The sequence below is a fragment of the Giraffa tippelskirchi genome, chromosome 8, assembly GCF_054371585.1.
Source record: "Giraffa tippelskirchi isolate mGirTip1 chromosome 8, T2T-mGirTip1v1.2.pri, whole genome shotgun sequence".
In the NCBI taxonomy this organism is placed as follows: Eukaryota; Metazoa; Chordata; class Mammalia; order Artiodactyla; family Giraffidae; genus Giraffa; species Giraffa tippelskirchi.
This window is the reverse complement of record NC_137282.1, coordinates 21,165,219-21,187,470: the sequence shown is the minus strand read 5'-3', so window position 1 is coordinate 21,187,470 and position 22,252 is coordinate 21,165,219. Positions and strand designations below refer to the sequence as shown.

General features: G+C 37.8%; 1 protein-coding gene across 7 annotated transcripts in view; it reads right to left on the bottom strand.

Annotated features, from left to right (window-relative positions):
• The window catches only part of C8H8orf48 (chromosome 8 C8orf48 homolog), a 269,196-nt gene that overhangs the window by 207,561 nt on the left and 39,383 nt on the right, over positions 1-22,252 (bottom strand). For 4 of the 7 annotated variants that reach the window (XM_081520959.1, XM_081520955.1, XM_081520956.1 and 1 more), the window contains exon 2: positions 10,370-10,534. The exons of 2 other annotated variants lie outside the window; for them this stretch is intronic. Coding sequence is in view for 4 of the 5 variants with exons in the window: in XM_081520955.1 (XP_081377081.1) it covers positions 10,480-10,534 (55 nt within the window). In the remaining variant the exon portion in view is untranslated. Of the gene's footprint in view, positions 1-8,433; positions 8,896-10,369; positions 10,535-22,252 lie in introns of those variants that run through there. One more of the 7 variants, XM_081520957.1, reaches the window with a different exon arrangement.

The following is a 22,252-nucleotide window of genomic DNA, read 5'->3' as shown; positions in this document are numbered from 1 at the left end:
CTTCCAAAATTGCAAAATAAAACTGAGTTGTCTATTTCCCTGGCTTGCACCAAACTTGGTGTTACAACCTTGTCATGTGATTTTATTACTCATCTCTTTGCACACATCAGTTCAGTTCAGTTCAGTCGCTCAGCTGTGTCCGACTCTTTGTGATCCCATGAACTGCAGCACACCAGGCCTCCCTGTCCATCACCAACTCCCTGAGTCCACCCAAACCCATGTCCATCGAGTCAATGATGCCATCCAGCCATCTCATCCTCTGTCGTCCCCTTCTCCTCCTGACCGCAATCTTTCCCAGCATCAGGGTCTTTTCCAATGAGTCAGCTCTTCGCATCAGGTGGCTGAAGTATTGGAGTTTCAGCTTCAACATCAGTCCTTCCAATGGACACCCAGGACTGATCTCCTTTAGGATGGACTGGTTGGATTCCCTTGCAGTCCAAGGGACTCTTAAGAGTCTTCTCCAACACCACAGTTCAAAAGCATCAATTCTTCGGCGCTCAGGTTTCTTTATAGTCCAACTCTCACATTCATACATGACCACTGGAAAAACCATAGCCTTGACTAGATGGACCTTTGTTGACAAAGTAATATCTCTGCTTTTTAATATGCTATCTAGGTTGGTCATAACTTTCCTTCCAAGGAGTAAGTGTCTTTTAATTTCATGGCTGCAATCACCACCTGCAGTGATTTTGGAGCCCCCAAAAATAAAGTCAGCCACTGTTTCCACTGTTTCCCCATCTATCTGCCATGAAGTGATGGGACTGGATGCACACATCAGCATCGTTTAAATAACTATGAACTTTATGTGGCCACCTCTCTTCTGTTCACCTCTGCCTTCCCAGTGCATAATACAGAGCACACCACATAATAGGTTCTCAGGAAAATTTGCATCAGTGAATGAATGAATGACCCTTTACAGACTCACCTTGCCCACGTTTCAAATCTCATAATTCCCACAGTCTTTTCTGAGTGGATTGCAAAATTGGTCTGCTCTACACTTTTCCCAGGATGGTGGGAGGAATTGCTTATCTAGTCCCTTTGATTTGGAGCCAGAAGGAATTATTTTTGGGAAGATTGCCCCGCTGGAAACAGCAAACCTTTCACTCTTTTTTTCCCCTCTTGATCTCCCTTTTCAAACTCCCTCTGTCATATGAGGCTATAAAGGATTTAACCCATGTTTCTGTGCCCCCTAAAAGCTCCTGCCAAAGATAAGAAAGAAATCGGCAAAATTCGAATAGTCTTGTTCGATATCTGGCATTATGGATAATTGAGCTTTTTATGGTATAAAAACTTTTATAATTAAAAAACAGAAAAAAGTATTGCTGTAGTTGAGAAAAGTCCCATTGCTCTATCAAAACATATTTTCTACTCTACCAAAAATAATCAGACCAATAATGTGTTTAAAAAGTTATGGCAGATTCAAGGCATTTTGGAGACTAAAGAACAGATTAGCTGAGTATTTCATTTGGGGTTTTTCTTTCACCTACTTTTTAACTGGAAGTTGTGTGTTAGCCTGATAAAGTTCAATCATCTGGCTAAGTAAAGAAATGTAATCTATCTTCCTGTGTTCAACTAAGATTTTTAGTCACACCTTTTTAACTGAATGAGATGGTAATTACTTCCTGTACCTCATACCTGTTCTAAATGAAATCCAAATCCATTACTTAAATGGAAAGGGTCATACTATAGTCCATCTTTGCCAAAATTTAACAGTGCCGTAGCTTCACAGGAATTTCCTATGTCGAAAAGGCTTGAAAAAATAATTTATTCAAAGAATTTTCAAAAATTGGAATTAACTACCAACTGGAAAAAAAAATTAAGAATAATATCGTCAGAGACTTCCCTGGAAGTCCAGTGTTTAAGACTCCAAGCTCCCAAAGCCTGAGGCATGGTTTTGATCCCTAGTTCTTTGCTTGGGGAATTAAGATCCCACATGCTGCAAGGCTTGTCCAAAAAAGAAAAAGAATAACATAGTAAGCCATAATAAAATCTCCCAAGTTCATAAAGGGTTACAGGTCTACAGGTGTTGGCAACCAGCTTGGTTTCCAAGGGAAAGGTACCTGACTGCAGATCTTCATAACCTAGGCAAAGCCAGGGAGCACACCCTCCTGTAAGACCTGGGGAGAAATACCAACTGTCTCTGGAGGCCTGCATAAGGATGTCCATGGGGCAGTGATTTAACCTTTTAAAGACTAGGTTCTAAATGTTTTAAAATTGAATCCAAGTGCTTTAGGGGTACCTTTCCATGAACCCACATACCTGCAGCACTTTCCAAGTTACACTGACGCATGTCATGCATGGGAAAAAAATCCTGTGAAGGAACAGCTGATCTTCAAGTACAACGTTAACGTCTAAGGATAACCTTTAAGGATTTCAGGAATTAATGCACTCTCAGATGGCTGTTTTGGGCCATATTTGATCATTTAAGCAGATTATCGATTACCATCATTCTCACTTATCTTTCCCCCTCCCCCTCCTCTTCTTCCTTCTTTCCCAATTCTCAGTATTTTTTCCTTCTGTGTGTCTTATGATTTGGAGATTGCTAGTATGTAGTTATGTGGGAAAGGAACCTTATGCCACAGTAATTGGCTCTAACAGATACTATTCTAAATTGTGCTTCTCCCCAACACATGTAAACTGGGAATGCGAAACAACTTAAAGAGACACTGAAGGCAGTTAATAAATGTTGGTCTAAGCCAACTCCCTGGAGTACTTCATTCCTTTCTTTTCACCCCAACCATCACCATAAGTTATGTGACATTTGCAAATTTGGTGGGGGTCACATACAATTATCTCTTGTGTAATAAAAGTGGGTTATATTAAACATGGGACAGTAAACCATTTCCTTCTTCCTCGGAGAAGGAAATGTCAACCCGCTCCAGCGTTCTTGCCTGGAGAATCCCAGGGATGGCCGGGCCTGGTGGGCTGCCGTCTATGGGGTCGCACAGAGTCGGACACGACTGACGCCACTTAGCAGCAGTAGCAGCAGCAAACCAAAGGGCTTCCCAGGTGGCTCAGTAGGTAAAGGATCCACCTGCCAGTGCAGGAGACATAAGAGACGCAACTTCAATCCCTGGGTCAGGAAGATCCCTTGGAGAAGGGCGTGGCCACCCCCTCCAGTATTGTTGCCTGGAGAATCCCATGGACGGCGGGGCCTGGCAGGCTACAGTCCATGGGGTGGCAAAGAGTCGGACATGACTGAGCACAGCACAACACAGCACAATAAACCAAAAAGGTAACTTAATCAAAATATGCCTTTGAGTAAGTACAAGGTGGTATGTATTTTGCAGCTGGCCATTAAGAAAATTATTCAAGACTTACATAATTGTGGTAGATCAAAAATAGAAATTGTGTGACAAGTCAGAGAAAAAAAACAGGGAGTCGAAATAGAAGTCAACCTGAGGATTCTGGATTTCACAGCACCTACCCAAGGCACAGTGACCATAATAAATTTCAAAGTAAAGCATCCTGATTCCAGGGCATGTTTTAAATGTCTAGTAACTGGATCAAAGTAAACATTTAATAAAAATATACTTTAAAAAGAAGTAGATAGCTCTGGTCAGAGTCTGCGTGTTCCTCTCTGAGGTCACTCGGAGATGTGAAAGTTCTTGGATTGCTTTCAAGCTCATGCCTTCACAGTCACATGCCATGGAAGTTATAATTAGCCAAGAAATAAGAACATGCCAATCCAGTCTGTGCAATATTAGTGCTCCAGAATATAAAGACTGCTAAACATATGAACATATTGCTACAAATGACCTCGAATAATAAAGATCATATTCTTCTAACATATATACAAGTTATTTCAATGAAAAATCATTCAGAGGTTAATGGATAATCTGACATCAAGAAATGGCAATACATCAAACATAATTGATTAGTACACTTGATTTATGCTGCTATGTGATTTTTCACTAACAACTATTGAGTATCCCTAATATATAGTGAATTGAAACCTCATGCTACTGAATAATTATTTGATGTTAACAAAGAACAGATTATATATTCAGATCTTGTGCAACTTACAGTGCATCTGATTTTTATTAGTGCTTGGCTGGTTGCTTCCTTAATTCTTCCAATTTTTTTTAAACTAAAATTGTTCTCAATTGAGTTTAGTGGGCAAGATGAGCTCTCATTTTATTATCAAAGTTTCCAGCACATAATAATAAAAAGCTGTGATGTAATTGTATAAATATCTCAATTGCCTAGCAATGAAAAAAGAACACACAAATAAGGTAAATAATTATCAACTGAGGCATACTCTAGAGAATTATCAGTGTTTTTCTTTTATCAATTATAAATCTATTGCTTTTTTCATCAAAGTTAATAGAACTATTTCCACCTATTTGGATACAAATACACTTTTTAATCACATTCAAATTTTTTAAATATTATTTATTAGTTTATTGATGGAAATATTAAGTAGATGTTTTAAGAAAAGCAGTATCATAACAATTAAAAAATTTCCAACATATCTAAAGTTTCAGAAATTCTACTACTATTTAGCAATAACAGACCATCCTATCATGTTTATACAAGAAATACATGAAACATACACATGGCTCAAAAACTTAAATATTTCTGGAAAATGTTGGATTAAAAACAATATTTCTCCTAATAACTATATTTCATCCTAACAACTATATTTCTCTGTTTCAGTTTCAGAGACAAAAGTCATTTGTTGTTCTCAATTCTTCTGGTGGTTATATCTTCACATATGAATCATGTATTTACATTGACTTTTTAAATTTATTGACTATAGATATTTTTTATTGAATTTCTGATAGGAGAGAGGAAAATTCAGCTCACTTAAACTTTATTTTTCCTGCTCTTTCCTTCTAATGGTGATTTCATTGCTTGTGGATGCTTTCCTGGTTACTGTGGCAACTTTAAATAATCGAATTAAACTACTTACTCTTGATCTGTTAGTGACAGTGTCAATTCTTGCTTTGTGAAATGAAGAACTTCTCACCCCTCCTTTCCTTCCACTCTCCTATCCCATCCACATACGGTCAACTCTGCACTTAACTTTTATATCAGCAGGGCTGATAATAGAGTGAAAAGTTAAAGTGTTAGTCACTCAGTTGTGTCCAACTCTTTGTGACCCCATGGACTACAGCCCTCCAGGCTCCTCTGTCCATGGGATTCTCTAGTCAAGAATATTGGAGTGGGTGGACATTCCCTTCTCCAGGGGGGCTTCCTGACCCAGGGATTGAACCTTGGTCTCCCACATTGCAGACAGATTATTTACCTATCTGAACCATAGTTATGAATAATTCTGTGGTTCTAGTTAATCTCTGGAATGAGTCAATCAGTGAAGTTTAACAACAATGAAAAATATTTTAAATCTCTACTTAATTATATTCTCAGGTTTTTCTAAAATTTCATATTTTAGACCACTCTTTTTTCCACAGAGAGTTGAGTCCCAGGTAATTCCATTAACTCTTCTCATTCTGACTTTCTGGGCCTACAACCTAACTGACCATGTAGGAAGTCCATTTATTATTACTTTGCGTTGAATCTCCTATTTCCTGAATCCCAAAGATCTTAAAAGTCATTCTCAAAAAGAAATGGTATGTAGAAAGGAAATTTTATGAGATTATGCATATCTTAAAGTGACTTTATTTTACTCTTGTATTTGATTAGTAGTTTGCCTGGGTATTGAATTTTTTCTAAAATTTTTCTCTTCAGAATTTTAAAGGCATTGTTGCATTGTCTATGAACAATTAGTTCTGCTGATGAGACTAATATTGCCTGAGTTTTGTTCCTTTCAGAGGTACTTGGATTTTCCCTCATGAAACCATATAGAATATCATTTCTTATCAGTTATATTGTTCATGTTTTAAAAATCTCTTCATAGTTTTAGATCACAGTGCTCCTCTGTGCCTTTTATCTTTTCTGTCAATATATCTAGTCTCTTTGCCCTATACTCTGGAACTTTAACCTCAATATATTTTCCAAGACTTCATTTTTATTTTAAAAAATTGTATTTTGATTATCCAAGATACTTCAATATTTCCTGCTCAGTCTCTAAATCGTATCTGACCCTTGGCAACCCCAGGGACTGCAGCTCACCAGGCTCCTCTGTCCATGGAATTCTCCAAGCAAGAATACTAGAGTGGGTTGCCACTTCCTTCTCCAGGGGATCTTGCTGACTCAGGGATCGTATCTGCATCTTCTGCATTGGCAGGTGGATTCTTTACCCCTGAGCTACCTGGAAGCCCCAGTACTTCCTGATGCTCCCTCAAAAATGTAGCTAGAGTACATATATGTGTCAAAACTCAGCAAACTTCATAACTGTATATTTTATTTTATGTAGATTATACCTCAGTAAAGTTGACTTTATAAGCTGGAAATGATCCATTTGTCTCATTTCTACTGTTAGCCACCATTACTTTCTCATTTTTCTGCAATATTTTTCATAATCATTTCTTTGCTTCTACTCTTGTCAATACTGAAAATATCCTCCCCAGCTAATACTAAACAACTTTAAGCATGTGATCCACATCATGTAAGGTTTTCCACTGGATGAATTGTATCTAGACACCTGGGCATATCAGAAGGTCTATCTGGTGTCTGACCTTCTATCTGACGTCATGTCATGAATTATCTCTGGTATTCACCAAGTTTTTATAATAGAGGCTTTTTGTTTGTTTGTTGTGTTTTTTGTAGCTTATGTTTACCTCATGGTTTTCTGTTACTTCAGCCTGGAACTCTTTCCCCATGGATGCTTGCAACCTGACTCCTTCTCATTACTTAGGCCTCAGATATATCTCACCTCTTCAAAGAGGTCTTACTGACCACCTCATGTAAAGATCTTTACAGTGCTTTGTTGTTGTTGTTGTTGTTTAGTTGATAAGTCCTGTCCAACTCTTTTGTGACTCAATGGACTGTAGCCTGCCAGGCTCTCCACCCATGGGATTCTCCAGGCAAGAATACTGGAGTAGGTTGCCATTTCCTTCTCCAGGGGATCTTTCCAACCCAAGAATCAAACCTGTGTCCCCTGCATTGCAGAAGGATTCTTTACCACTGATCCACCTGGGAAGCCCCCTTTATAGTGCTTAACCCTATCTAAAATAATCTTGTTTTGTTTTCTGTCTCCCCTCAGCAGAAATAAGCTTCCTGATAGGTTTGATTGACAGGTTTATCTATTTACAGGTAACTAATATTTTGTAACATGCTCATTTATCTGCATTTCAACAGTCTCCACCCCAATATTATCTATATTTACCAATGGATTATACAATCTTGATTCTTAAAAAAAAAACCCAACCTAGATAGACCATGCATAGACTGGAGCCAAAAAGGTCTTTAGAGGAATTCTGGGTCTCCACTTGTTTTATGATCTTTGTTAAGTTGGTTTCCGGGCTTCAGCTGTGTAATCAGTAAATTGAAGACAATATTTGCAGTGGAAGCAATTATTGAATAAATTATATAACTGTTTTCAGACAGGAACAAAGTAGGTGCTCAATAAATTTAAGCTATCTTCCCTATTTTCACATATTCAGTCCAAAATATTGATAGAACACCTGCTATCTGACTTTTCGGTTTCAGGTCTGCATGAACATCCCTAGGGCTGGAAACTTACAACCCTCCAAGAAAAGATCCATTTTGAATTGAATTGATGCTAATGTTAGGATGTTATAGTTTATGTTAATGAGAAATTCACCCTCTATTATTTTCACAAATACTTCCATGTGGCAGGCTTGCGATAGTGCTTTATCTCTTCTAAGTTGTCTTTGCTCCAACTTAAATAGTTCCATTTGTAATAAGCATTCCCCATATGACACAGCTATTATTTTCTGGGTGAATTCCTATTTGTCATTGTCCATGTAGTGCTTATTGCCTAGAACTTTACAAAATTCCCCATGTGTTTTCATGCTAGGGCATACTGGAAGAAGACTTGTCATCTCCTGAATTTATCTTCCTCGTCATCACATTAACTTCTATTATTTCAAAAGGCATCCCATGAAGTTCTGTTGAGCCTCCCAAATCTTTCCACATATGTTTTGTTAAGTACAGTCATCTTACTGTTGCACTTCCACAGATGAGTTTTTGTACCTTAATTCAGTATTTATAATTATCTCTAATATATTTCAGGCAAAAAGATTTTACCTATATACCATCCTATCTCATTTTCCATGATTTCATATGGACAGAGAATATTATAGCAGGCAACATTCTCAACTTTTCCCACAAAATTTGAATGCTATTGAATGCTAACCAGTACATAATGCATGCTTGTGTTCATCCAACACACATTAAAAATGAAGTATTGAAAATATTGACATCTGGGCTTTATGTGTGTGTACTTATACCATCTGGTGGATATTTCTGCCTTGTGGAATAAAAGAATTACATAGTATTCCAGGAAGGCAAATTGGGCACACATAGCCATAAATCTAGAATGAAATGTGAACAGCAAATTTGTCAGTTAATTCCAAATCTGTATTTATTAACCAGCAAGCAATAAATGTAAACATCTGGAATATGCAACCAATGGAACAAACTTAAATCTAATTCTTAGATACATCCTTATTTTCACTAAAATAGATATTTAAGTGGTATGGGTTGTTGTATCTTATGTCCATGTTACAAATTCAGAGTATTCATTTATCAGGATAGTTTTATATTCCAAAGAGGTTATTTTCATTAGTGTCTTTAAAAATGAGAATTTTCTCTAAGTACTTGATAAGAATCCTTTGAGGGCAGGAATATTGTTAGAAACTGATATTCAGTTAAAAATATCATTTTTTAACTGAATCAGATTTTGTGTTGATAGTAAGTATCCTTAGGGCTTGAGGGCTTCCCAGGTGGTGCTAGTGGTAAAGAATTCATCTTCTAATTCAGGAGACATAAAAGTCACGGGTTTGATTCCTGGGTCGGGAAGATCCCCTGGAATAGAAAATGGCAACCTGCTCCAGTATTCTTGCCTTAAAAGTTCCATGGACAGAGGAACCTGGTGGGATACATCTATGGGGCCACAGAGAGTTTGACACACCTGAGCATCCTTCTGTGCTTTGGCTTGACTTGATCTTTAGGGCTTGAACTCAACTTCATAATATTTTTGTGGTTTTCCTTATTCTCTTCCCCAGAGCAATCATACATGAGGCTTTTAAAAATATGTATACCCTTAAAGTTTATTGAGAAAGCCACGAATAATAAATATGTTAAATTATGGATGATACCTGTTGGTTTTGATCTCCTTTTATGTGTTCCCCCAGTTTCTGATGTAACAGTTTGAATTTCTTTTAGTTAACCTCATCCATCTCATTTTCAATCCATATGATTTTGTTGGGACCCAAAGTTTATCCCCAAAGATTGGAAATGGGGTGCATGCTTGAAAGTTATCCCATCCTTTTAGTCATCAGTTACAAGGAATGAGCACTTGATTTAAATTAGAACAATAAGCCTTATCTGTAAAACATTTGCTGAATTAGGAAAAGAGGACCAACGTATTTACTGAGTGTTAATCGCTCAGTCACGTCTGACTCTTTGCAACCACATGGACTATACTGTCCATGGAATTCTCCAGGCAAGAATACGGGAATGGGTATTTACTGAGATTACTAAGCAAGTAGGATAGAAGCCCAGAGATGTTAGACACTAGTTTTGGAATTGCTTGGAAATAACTAACCTAAAAGTGAAAGACCACAGAGAGAAATAAATACAGCTGCAAGATAGAGATATATCTTTAAAGATATTGCTTAATCATTTGGATATTGCTGTATACCTAAAGATCTGTTTCTTGACTCTTTAGTTACATGATCCAAATAGTTTTAATGAATCCCAAAAGAAAAAGGAAAAAAACAAACAAACATGTAAATTGATCGAAGACTATCTTGAGTTTATACATAAGATTATAAAAGCTAGAACTTACCATACACTTTTAAGCAGGAAAGAAAGAGACTGAAAATAACTTTCTTATAAAGCTATCAAGAAACTTAGATCACTGCAAATATTGACCCAGGACTCAATTCATCTGCTTTAAGTGTTTTTGCCAGTAAAGTCTATGGTTGCAAAAATACATTATAATCATTACTGGGCCATATGTCTATTTTCAGATACCTCTTCCCAAGGATTCTGATTTAGTGAGATGTAACCTAGGCATCTACATTCCAAAATGCACACTAAAATGATTCTGACAGAGGTGGAAGGCCTCTATTTTAAAAAACACTTCATAAACTTTTCTGTTTCCAATGGAATGAATTTTCCTATCAGTTAACAGCAAAAAGCAAAATATCAGTAGTGTATAACAATGAGCGGTTAATGTTCAAATGGCTGAAATCAGCTGGGTGTCCCTAAGCAGCTCCGTGTCTGAAGGTTGGGCTTCTTATTTCACTGGGGATGAGCCAGCAGATCTGCTTACCTGGATTGGCCCCCACTGACTTGCCTCGGGCACTTCTCAGCCTCCAGCAAACCAGCCCAGATGTGTCCCTAAAGTGACGGCAGACACGTAGAAGAGCAAGGAGATGCACTCTAGGACTCTAGAGTCTTGGGTTCAGCACAGACCTGTTGCCACTTCCACCGGCCTCTAGTGAACAAACCAAGTCACATAGTCAAATTCATAGTTTCAGGCTGAAAAAATAGTTTCCAACAGTTTAGTCATATCCAACTCTTTGTGACCCTGTGGACTATACAGTCCATGGAATTTTTCAGAGCTGTGGTGTTGGAGGAGACTCTTGAGAGTCCCTTGGACAGCAAGGAGATCCAACCAGTCCATCCTAGAGGAAATAACTCCTGAATATTCTTTGGAAGGACTGATGCAGAAGCTGAAACTCCAATACGTTGGACACCTGATGCAAAAAACTGACTCATTAGAAAAGACCCTGATGCTGGGAAAGATTGAAGGCAGGAAAAGAAGGGGACAACAGAGGGTCAGATGGTTGGATGGCATCACTGACTCAATGGACATGAGTTTGAGAAAGCTCCAGGAGTTGGTGTTGGACAGGGAAGCCTGGCGTGCTGCAGTCCATGGGGTCGCAAAGAGTCGGACACAACTGAGCAACTGAACTGAACAGGGAAAGGAGCAGAACACTCTCTTCCTATCAAGATACTTATCTAAAGCCTATACTATCTTTTCTTCTGCCACACGGGAATGTATGTATAAAGAGTTGTGAAAGTTCAGGTTTAGCATAAATACAACTTGAGATGTGCTAATATAATATACTCCTAGGTATCACAAACATTTCAGTTTGTGAAGCCGTCCAAGGAATTGATGCAAATAAACAAAATGGTTTTGTATGAAGTTTTAAGAGTTCCAAACAATAGTTGTAAACATATAAAAGTGTCATCCAGTTGAAAATCAACAAATTGAGAAAAAACTGAAAATCCCACATTTTACAATGCATGATTTTCTGGGAAGTGATGTTCTCAAGCTTAAAGCTCCCATAGCTTTGATCATGAGAGAACATACATTTTCAAAGCAGGACTTGAACTGCTGACAACACCTTATTTTATAATTTTTTCTTGAATTATTTTAATATTCTGAATGGATATTAACTCTAGCTCATTCCTACCTGTTTATTAAACTACATAATCTCAAGACTTTGACCAGTAACAACTGTATCCCTATAAGGCATATGTGTGTGGAAGTAATAAGACTGGCTTCCTTGAAACATTTTCTAAAACTGAGACATGTTAATTCAGCCTGGTTTTTGTTTTAATTTAATGTGGATTTGTGGGATTTCACATTATAAAAAATATGAATATATCTTTATGTTAATAGATTACTGGTACTCTGAAAGTTGAAGTTTCTGTGTATACAATATGTAAATATTTACCAGAAATCACATTTGACACATACATAAATCAGTGCTGGAAGAGTTACCGTTTTCAAAGTAAAAGCAGAGAGTAAACAGATAAATTATTAGCCTTGTGCCTCTTGTCATGGGAGAGCATGAAGAATCTCACTTTAACAAATAGACAACTCTGTCTTATAAACTCACATGATCTCGCATTTATAAAAATAAAAATTACTGTTAATAAATACTATTGCTTTGTAATGCCAAAGAGACTTCCTACTTGGAATGATTTTTGCCCAAAATCTTTACTAAATCCTGATATTCAACTAAGTTTCTAAGGACAAACTTGAGAAGGAAGGGAAGAGTTAGAGGGACTTGAGTGTTGAAAATCAAAATCCTCAGTTTTAGGAACCCCTTCATTGTTAATTAAAATGAAGAGTCATTAGCTTGTTTATTACCTGGCTACAGTTTCTACTAGCCTTTGAAAAATGCCAATGGCACTCTTAATGGCATTCAAATATGGCAGGAGTACAAAAGATTTACTGATTTGATGTTACAGACTCAGTAACATCAAAACAAAGTGAACACTGGGAGAAGTTTCCTGCTAATTCTGAGCTATTTGATGATACATTAACTAAGGCAGGTCCTTAAACCAAAAATATCTACCACACACCGCCCGTCAAAAGATCGCCTTGCTTTGTTCCTTGTCATTTTGAAAGGTTAAAAAAAAAGGTTGTCTTCATCTTGAAAAGTTACTTTAAAAATGCAATACGTCCAGGACTTCCCTGGTGGCCCAATGGCTAATGCCCTTCCAATGCACGGGGCACAGGTTCAATCCCTGCTTGGAGAACTAAGATCCCACATGCCTCACAGTGCAGCCAGAAAGTGTGTATCTGTGTGTGTGCGTGTGTGTGTGTGTGTGTGTGTGTGTGTTGGCTGCTCTGTTGTGTCTGTCTCTTTGTGACTCCATGGACTATAGCCCACCAGGCTCCTCTGTCCATGGAATTCTCTAGGCAAGAATACTGGAGTGGGTAGCCATGTCCTTCTCCAGGGGATTTTCCTGAACCGGGGGTCGAACCTGGGTTTCCTACACTGCTGGCAGATTTTTTACCATCTGAACCACCAGGGTAAAAGTAAAATAAAATTTTTTTTTTTTAAATGCAACAGCTCCAGAAGGATCTGTCCCTGAAGCTTTTTATGGAATTACAGTTGATACTTAAGTTAACATCTTTAAGTTCAGGATAGACTCCAGATTCGAAGGAAAACACTTCCAAAGTGGGATGTAAGAATAACAAAGAAATGCTTTTCCTACATCCAATGCCAATTATAAACAAGTGGGGACTTTTCAACAGAAGGCACTTCTGCACTATCGTTCAGGCAGTTAAGAACTGATCTCTTTATGTGTCAATTGTGTTGGGAATCCTTGAGTTAAAAATTTCCCGAGGAAAACTGAAAAGGTAGCACTAGTCCACCAATTAGTGTATTACTAAGCAGCCAGTTGGTAAGCTCCATGATCCCAAGGAATTTGGTTGCTTGCTTCTATATAAGAAAGACCGCAAATCCTCTTGGCAAATAGTCTGTGCACTCAGTTGACTGAATGAACTACAAACTTTAGGTATTTCCTTAAGTTCCCTGTAAGACTGGTGACTCGCTTACAGATGTGAAGTTCTCTTACAGATGTGTAGATGTGTATTACAATTACATAGTTGTTGGTCTGAGACAAGACCTAAAGCATCCATGGTAGGACGTTTTGGAGAAAGAGTTTTCACTTAATCCGGACAACAGTGAACATTCATTCCTATTCCATCCACTACCAAGAAAAATATGCTCAAATTCTTTTTTACATCATTGTTTATTAGAAGTAAAACAAATCAAAGCCATCTTCCCTGTTTAACAACAGTGTTGCCTAATGTTCTCTATTGAGTCTGTACATGGGTGCAAGTGATGAAGCTCAAGAAGCATGAACATATTCTGTAATTCTTCATTAAAGTAAAGATGAGTATACATTGAGGGCTAAGACTGCCCAGAGAAAATTCTCATAATCGTGTAGATTACGACAGAAGTCAATGGTTCTAGAAACCCCTTCACACTCCTAGACCATATCCCTCAAAAGCAATTAAGAACCTCAAGAGAGCCATTCACAGGTGAAGCAGCTTCACTGGTCACTTCAAAAAAAAAAAACCCCTTGAAGTTTACTTTAGCCTTTTATTGATTGATCAGTCTGTGGTCCAGACCCCACATCTCTTGATCTGCACTTTCAGAAGAGCTCTATTCTTCTATAATGTCAAGTGAGCCACTGGCTGATAAAACCCAGTGGACTTCCCCAGGGTTCCTTCTCCACACTCCTGTATTTCACCCCTCCTTGCCCCATACAACCTAGGCTTTCCTGCCTACTTTATCTTCACTAGGCAAACAAAGCTTGGTAGAGGGAAAACAGCAAAATTCGTTCGAAAGAGTTTACTTACTTTTTCCTCTAAACCCTGCTTTATTACTAAATGGCCCCAAGCAAAATACCTCCCTTACCAAAGCAACAACATCAAATTAGTGACTTTAAGATTTTATAACTCAAAATGAACATTTTTAAGGGCGCTTTTTTGAAATATATTTGCCAAATAAAAAGTTGTACATATTTAATGTAGACAACTCGATCAGTTTGGAGATAAGTATACACTGATGACTCAGCAGTGGCCACAGGACTGGAAAAGGTCAGTTTTCATTCCAATCCCAAAGAAAGGCAATGCCAAAGAATGCTCAAACTACAGCACAATTCTACTCATTTCACACGCTAGTAAAGTAATGCTTAAAATTCTCCAAGCCAGGCTTCAGCAATACATGAACTGTGAACTTCCAGATGTTCAAGCTGGTTTTAGAAAAGGCAGAGGAACCAGAGATCAAACTGCCAACATCCGCTGGATCATCGAAAAGCAAGAGAGTTCCAGAAAAACATCTATTTCTGCTTTATTGACTATGCCAAAGCCTTTGACTGTGTGGATCACAATAAACTGTGGAAAATTCTGAAACAGATGGGAATACCAGACCATCTGACCTGTCTCTTGAGAAACCTGTATGCAGGTCAGGAAGCAACAGTTAGAACTTGACATGGAACAACAGACTGGTTCCAAATAGGAAAAGGAGTACGTCAAGGCTGTATATTGTCACCCTGCTTATTTAACTTCTATGTAGAGTACATCATGAGAAACGCTGGGCTGGAAGAAGCACAAGCTGGAATCAAGATTGCTGGGAGAAATATCAATAACCTCAGATATGCAGATGACACCACTCTTATGGCAGAAAGTGAAGAAGAACTAAACAGCCCCTTGATGAAACTGAGAGAGGAGAGTGAAAAAGTTAGCTTAAAGCTCAACATTCAGAAAACTAAGATCATGGCATCTGGACCCATCACTTCATGGCAACTAGATGGGGAAACAGTGGAAACAGTGGCTGACTTTATTTTTTGGGCTCCAAAATCACTGCTGATGGTGATTTCAGCCTTGAAATTCAAAGATGCTTACTCTGGAAGGAAAATCATGACCAACCTAGATAGCATATTAAAAAGCACAGACATTACTTTGCCAACAAAGGTCCGTCTAGTCAAGGCTATGGTTTTTCTAGTAGTCATGTATGGATGTGAGATTTGGACAGTGAAGAAAGCTGAGCGCCGAAGAATTGATGCTTTTGAACTGTGGTATTGGAGAAGACTCTTGAGAGTCCCTTGAACAGCAAGGAGATCCAACCAGTCCATCCTAAAGGAGATCAGCCCTGAGTGTTCATTAGAAGGACTGATGTTGAAGCTGAAACTCCAGTACTTTGGCCACCTCATGCGAAGAGTTGACTCACTGGAAAAGACCCTGATGCTGGGAAGGATTGGGGGCAGGAGGAGAAGGGGATGACATAGGATGAGATGGCTGGATGGCATTACTGACTCGATGGACATGGGTTTGGGTAAACTCCGGGAGTTGGTGATGGACAGAGAGGCCTGGCGTGCTGCAATTCATGGGGTCGCAAAGAGTCGGACACAACTGAGCGACTGAACTGAACTGAACTGTTACACGGATGAAACCATCACCACAATTGTGCCATAAACATATCCATCACCTTCAAAGGTTTTCTCCTGCCCTATTAATTTATTATCATTACTATTTTATTATTAAAGCAGAGACTAGCATGGTAGTTTCCAGGGACTGAGACAAGGAGAATACGGGGAGGGATTAGTTAAAAGGCAGAAAGTTTCAGTTGTGTAAGATGTGAAGTCCTAGAAATCTCCTAAACAACTTGGTGCCTCTTGGTTAACAATACCATATCATACACTTAACTGTTTGATAAAGGGGCACATCTTACATTGTGCGCTTACCATACAAAAACAAAAACAGACAACCCTGTGATTTTTATTCTTTCGTACAGCTCTGTCATAATTTTTAAATGAACAAACTGAAATGAGTAATACTAGAATTGTTTGTCTTAAATAATGCTGAGAAATGCTGGTCCATTATCATTCCTTTTTATTTGGTTGTTTCTTCAAGAGAATTGTGTACTAATTTAGACAGGGAACTTGACCCACAGAGGAAATGCATTAGGACGCTGAGGGAGAAAGGAACCAGGCACTCGGATTAATTTAGCAAAATCTAAAAAATCTGTAGTGTGGGAAAACTAACAAGCAAAGAAAAACACATGCTCCAAATATTTCGCAAGTTTAAGAGCCAATTGTTGACTGTGAAAGACTCAGTCCTGGTAAAACTCCAAGCTTCCTTGCTTTCCATTTTTTCAGAACAACAACAAAAAGGGATGGTTTTTAAAACTCTGACATCATGTTATTTTTTTTTTAATTGAGTATCATCATCATAGCCTACACGTTGTTACTAATGCACAGTTTTTATGGCACATTTTACTATGGATCATAGCATGTTCACTTCCTTGAACTTTTCCAGTATTATAAATGGAAATGTGTTTATATTTTTCATTGTCATGGGAATATGTCTAGTCTTACAGATCAAATTCTTCATCCCTGTTGTCTGGAGAGCTGACTGATTCCATTAGTTTTCTTTGAATGGAGAAACTTCTCTTTACACGTGAGTGAGAAAAAGAGCACAGGTCCACCTCGGGCACAAAACCATCCCTCCGTTTGTTGGCGGTTCTATTTGTCCACTCAGCTCCACCCTCCATTCTTCTCCTTCGGCCAATATGGATGCCATCAAAAGATTTCTTGCCTTCTGACTTCTTATGAATGGGGAACGCTAGCAAGAGAAGAAAAGGAGGGAGGAGAATTGGGAGCACCGTCTCTCTGGAGGAGCACAGCCTCCCTGGAGGAGTACCATCTTCTTGGAGGATCACCTCCTCCCTGAAGGATCATCTTGGATACTGGCAGCATCCCTCAACCATAAAGGTTATAGATAATGTCAGGTCACCCTCTTCACACAATTCTCTCTCTCTCTCTTTCGATGCCATTATATTTATTTCCCTGGGACCCTTGCATCCTCTCTCTTAGTTTCTCTTGGTTTCCTTACACCTAATGAATGCCTTCATTAAACTTTATTTGACAAACCTCTTCTGCAGGTTTATTAAACTTACATCTATTATTACACTTATCCCTATTATTAAACTTAACCTTTTTTGTGGTTCTCCAACCACTATCACTCTCCCTACCTTAATGATCAGTGAGAGCATTTTACTTATCAAAACAGGAACCTACCTCTTCTACCTACAAGTCCTCACTGCCCATCACTCCACTGAACCTGCTACCACTGAAGTCACTGGTTGGCATCTACAAGCCAAACCCAGTAGCAATAGATTTATATTATTTGTGCCCTTCAAAGTCCTGGAGAGTATTATTCATGTGTTTCTCAACTGTACTTTGGCTCAACTTTTGCAATATCACTTTCTTTTCTATCTCCTTAAAAGTTTCTATTTGATAATCCCAACTTAAATGATGTTTTCTTCAAGTTTCTGTATTCTTTGTTCTAATTTTACATGATTTCTGCAATAACTATAGTTTCAGTGACCATTCACATGTTGAAGCTTCCTAAATCCATAACTCTGGATCTTTCTGCTAATTCAAGGCCCATATAGTCAACAGCTTCCATACTGGTTCTAAGTTGAGGTGCCTTTCCTGTAGGATACATAGGACTCCAGACATATCCTAGACAGTGGCCAGTGGAGGGGGACCTGCAAGTGAAGCAAGGAATTTTCTGACTACTTTTTTCTTTGTGTTTATACCACCTATTACATGTAAATTTCCAATGTTCTCCTTAAGTTATAGGTTGTCCTTCTTGGGCAGAGACCCATTCATCTTTCTAGTACAGGTGATGTCATAACTACTGCTGGCATGATCCTTCTACACCATTACTCTTCACTTTCTCTACTGGACCAAGCCTAGGAGCTTTTCTCTACAGACTAGCAAGAACCTAAGGGCCAATTGATATTTTTCTAGCTATAGTGGGGTATAATTGCCAAATAAAGTTGTATAAATTTAAAGTGTACAGTGTGATGATTTGATATATACATATATTGTGAAATCAGTACTACATAACAGCTAGTTACACATCCATCACCTCACATCATTACCTTTTTGTGTTTGTGTGCTGAGAACATTTAAGATCTATTCTCTTAGCAAATTTAAAGTATGCAATACTGTATTTTTAACTATAGTCACCACGCTCTACATTCGGTCCTCAGAACTTATTTATCTCATAAGTGGAAATTTGTATGCTTTGAGCAACATTTCCCCACTTCCTCCATGCCTTCTGGCCCCCCAGCACAGGCAACCACTGTTCTGTGAGTTGAACTTTTTTAGATTGCACATGAAAGGAAGAGACCATAAGCATTCGTCTTTCTGCATTCTGACTTTTTTCCACTTAGCATGATGCTCTTAAGTTCCACACATGGTGTCACAAATGGAAGAATTGCCTCCTTTTTATGGCATATATATAATATATATATGTTTTATATATATATAACATTTCCTTTATCTTTTCATCTGTTGAAGTACAGATGTTTCCATTTCTTAGGATTTATGAGTCAAGCTGCAGTAAACATTGGGGTGAGAAATATTCCTTCAAAATAATGATTTTGTTACACACTCAGAAGTGACATTTTTCCAAAGAAGACACGCAAATGACCAACAGATACATAAAAGGGCGCTAAACTTAACTAATCATCAGGGAAATGCAAATCAAAACTGCCATGAAATATTACCTCACATCTGTTAAAAGGACTTGATGAAAAATACGAGAAATAGCAGCTGTTGCTGAGGATGTGGCAAAAAGGGAACACTTGTGCAATGTTCCTGGGAATGCAAATTGGTGCAACAACTATGGAAAACAGTATGGAGGTCCTTCGAAAAAGTAAAATACAACCGTCAAACTGATTATTTGCTTTCCATGTTTGTTCTATTCATTCTAGAGATCATGCTAGGGTTACTGACTTGGAGGAATTTTAAATTTTTTAAAAATTTAACTAAGCCCTATGTAATTTCTTCTATCTCTATAATTTTGCCTGAGAGCTTCAAAGAACCCCAAATCATGTGCGGTTATTGCCTGTCCATCTTAATCCCTATTTATCAAAACAAACCAAGGGAGGTAGCTCACCTGATACAGTTGAAGGAAGAAAATCTCTCAGACATCCAGACAAATCTGACTATCTTTCCTGAATTTGTAAGAAGATTCAAAACTATCTGCGACATCTGAAAACTTAACAAAGTGAAAGGGAACTTGGTGAAACTGCTCAACTCCTAAAAGTTGTCTTCTGTCACCAGGTCATTGTTTGATGCATGAAATAACAGAAAAGCACCAGGACAACTTTAAGTATGAATCCACACAACGGGAGATCCATTCTCTCATCTACCTGCGGAGCCGTGCTATAATCTCTGGCCCTCTGGACTTCTGCCTTGACAGGTAGATTTTACTGAACATTATACATTTGCCACCCTCTGTCCTTTTAAATTGCATATTTATAGCTAATGCCTTTCTCTGCCATCAACGTAGAAAATCTATATTCAGACAAGCATACACACACACACACACACACACACACACACTTACTTTATACATACATAACAACAAAAATATTTGTTCATTTTTTCTGAACTGAAGGTGAAATTATTCTTCAATTACATGGGTAGAAATAGTCCCTGTAAGCTTTTCTCCACTAGAGGGAAATAATATATCAGAATATGCTAGTGGGCATTTTCAGATAATATACATTTTATCTGGAAATCCTGACACATCATGTTTAACCTTTTCCTGATTTAAAAATCATGGCCAATTAAGTTACCTTTTTTGCTAAATGTACTTATTGACTATATTAGTGTAGAAAAACCACTGGGCTATTTTCTGATTCTGTAACCCTAAAACGGTCAATTAACTGTCTCTCACAATCAATTCTCCTAATTGCAGAAGGGAGCTAAGCATTTTATTCTCTATTGTTGCCTAGCAATAGGAATTATTAAGGCACTGGAGTTTGAGTCAGATACATGGTTTCTAGTCTTAATTCTGTCATTCACTAGCTAGATATCATTGATTAAGTTATTTCCTCACTCTGGACCCTACTTACCACTCAGTCAACTAATGAATCAGTCAATGAAATACTCAGGAGTTCCTCTCTATCCACATCTTTGGGGGTTGGTTCCAGGGCACCTTCCGTTGGATTCCAAAATCTGAGGATGTTCAAATCCCATATATGAAATGGCATAGTATTTGCATATAATCTATGACATGCATCTCTATACTTTAAACCATCTCTAGATTACTCATAATACCAAATAGAATGTAAATATTATATAAATAGTTCCTGAAGCAGGGCAAATTCAGGTTTTGCTTTTTAGTACTTTATGGAATTTTTTTCCACATATTTTCAATCTGCAGTTGATTGAATCTTGGGATGAGGAACCCACGGATACAGAGAGCCAACTGTACATCCATAAAAGCATCAAACCAGACTAGATTTATTTAACAATCTGTATCCTTTGGAGAAAAAAGTTAGGAAATCATTCTGACACACAAAAAGGCATAAGAAATAATATCAACAAATGTGTACTCAACATCCATGTTACAAATACAATTAAGGCTTTCTTAACTCCCAAAAGACATTCCCCAACCTCCATCATGGGTTTCCCTGGTGGCTGAGAAGGTAAAGAATCTGCCTGCAATGAGGAAGACCTGGGTTCAATCCCTGGGTTGGAAAGATCCCCCGGAGGAGGGCATGGCAACCCACTCCAGTATTTTTGCCTGGAGAATCCCCATGGACAGAGGAGCCTGGCAAGCTTTGGTCCACGGGGTCCCAAAGAGTTGGACGTGACTGAACAATTAAGCACACAGCACAACCTCCATCATAGAGTTGTCCCTATGTTGTATTTGGTTTTTATCCTTATTAAGAATTTCTTTGTACTTTACTACATACATATGTATCCTAAATCATATATAGGGCTACTCTTTAGGGCTACTAAACTTTCTGTGACTCACAGCAGACTGGTAAATTCCTTGACAGCTTTCTGTTTCCCTCTCAACATAATATTTGTGAGAATCATCCAAGAGTGTATATTAACTCACGTTGACTCATTCTTCACTGAAGTTTATATTATTTTTGGTAGACATACCACAGTTTACCCACTATTCTCTTATTGATAACATTTCATTTTCCCAGCATTTGCTATAACGCACGATGCTGCCATGATGTTTATTGTACAAATCTTTTTAATCTGTAGGGTATAAGTTGAGAAATGCAAATGCCGAGACAAACTATATACAATCTCGTATCTACAGATAATAGCAAACTACTCTCCAGCATTATTCTTCATCTGTGAAAAGAAATTCTGTCACTCCCTATCTTCACTAGTGTTTGTTATTCTTGGACTATGTAGATTTTTCCCAGTCTGAAGACGGAGAAATGGTATCTCTTTGTGACTCTAATTTGCATTTTCCTGATTTCTAGTGATACTGAGCATTTTTTCATGTATTTATTGGCTGTTTGTGTTTCCTCTTCTATGAATTGCCTTTTCATATCTTTTTTCTATTTTTCTACTTGGTTGTTTTCTTTTACTTTTTGATTGTAGCTTCAAAAGTCTATTTTGAATACTAATCTTGGTTAATTTTTTGCATTCCGAATATCTACTTCCAGACTGCCACAGTCTTTTCATTTTTATTGTGTCTTTTGCTACCAGACATTTTTAGTTTTAACAGTCAAGTGTATTAATCATTTCCTTTGGCATTTCTGTTCTCACTCCAAAATTTATAAATATTCTTACTTTCTTTCATTCCAAATGATTTTAAAGCTTTCTTTTTGCTTTTCTCTCTCTCTCTCTGGCTTATCTATAATGCCAAACTTGTCATCTATAAAATTTCTAAATATGCCAGAGTCAATCATGGTCTTCATTAATTTTAAGATCTTCATATATGGTTACTTTCTTTCATGTTTATTGACAAAATTTATATACTTTTCTTCACATAGTTTCTCTGACCTTATGATTGATTTATTCCTAAGCACTTTTTATTTTTTGTTGTTATTATGAGTTGAATACT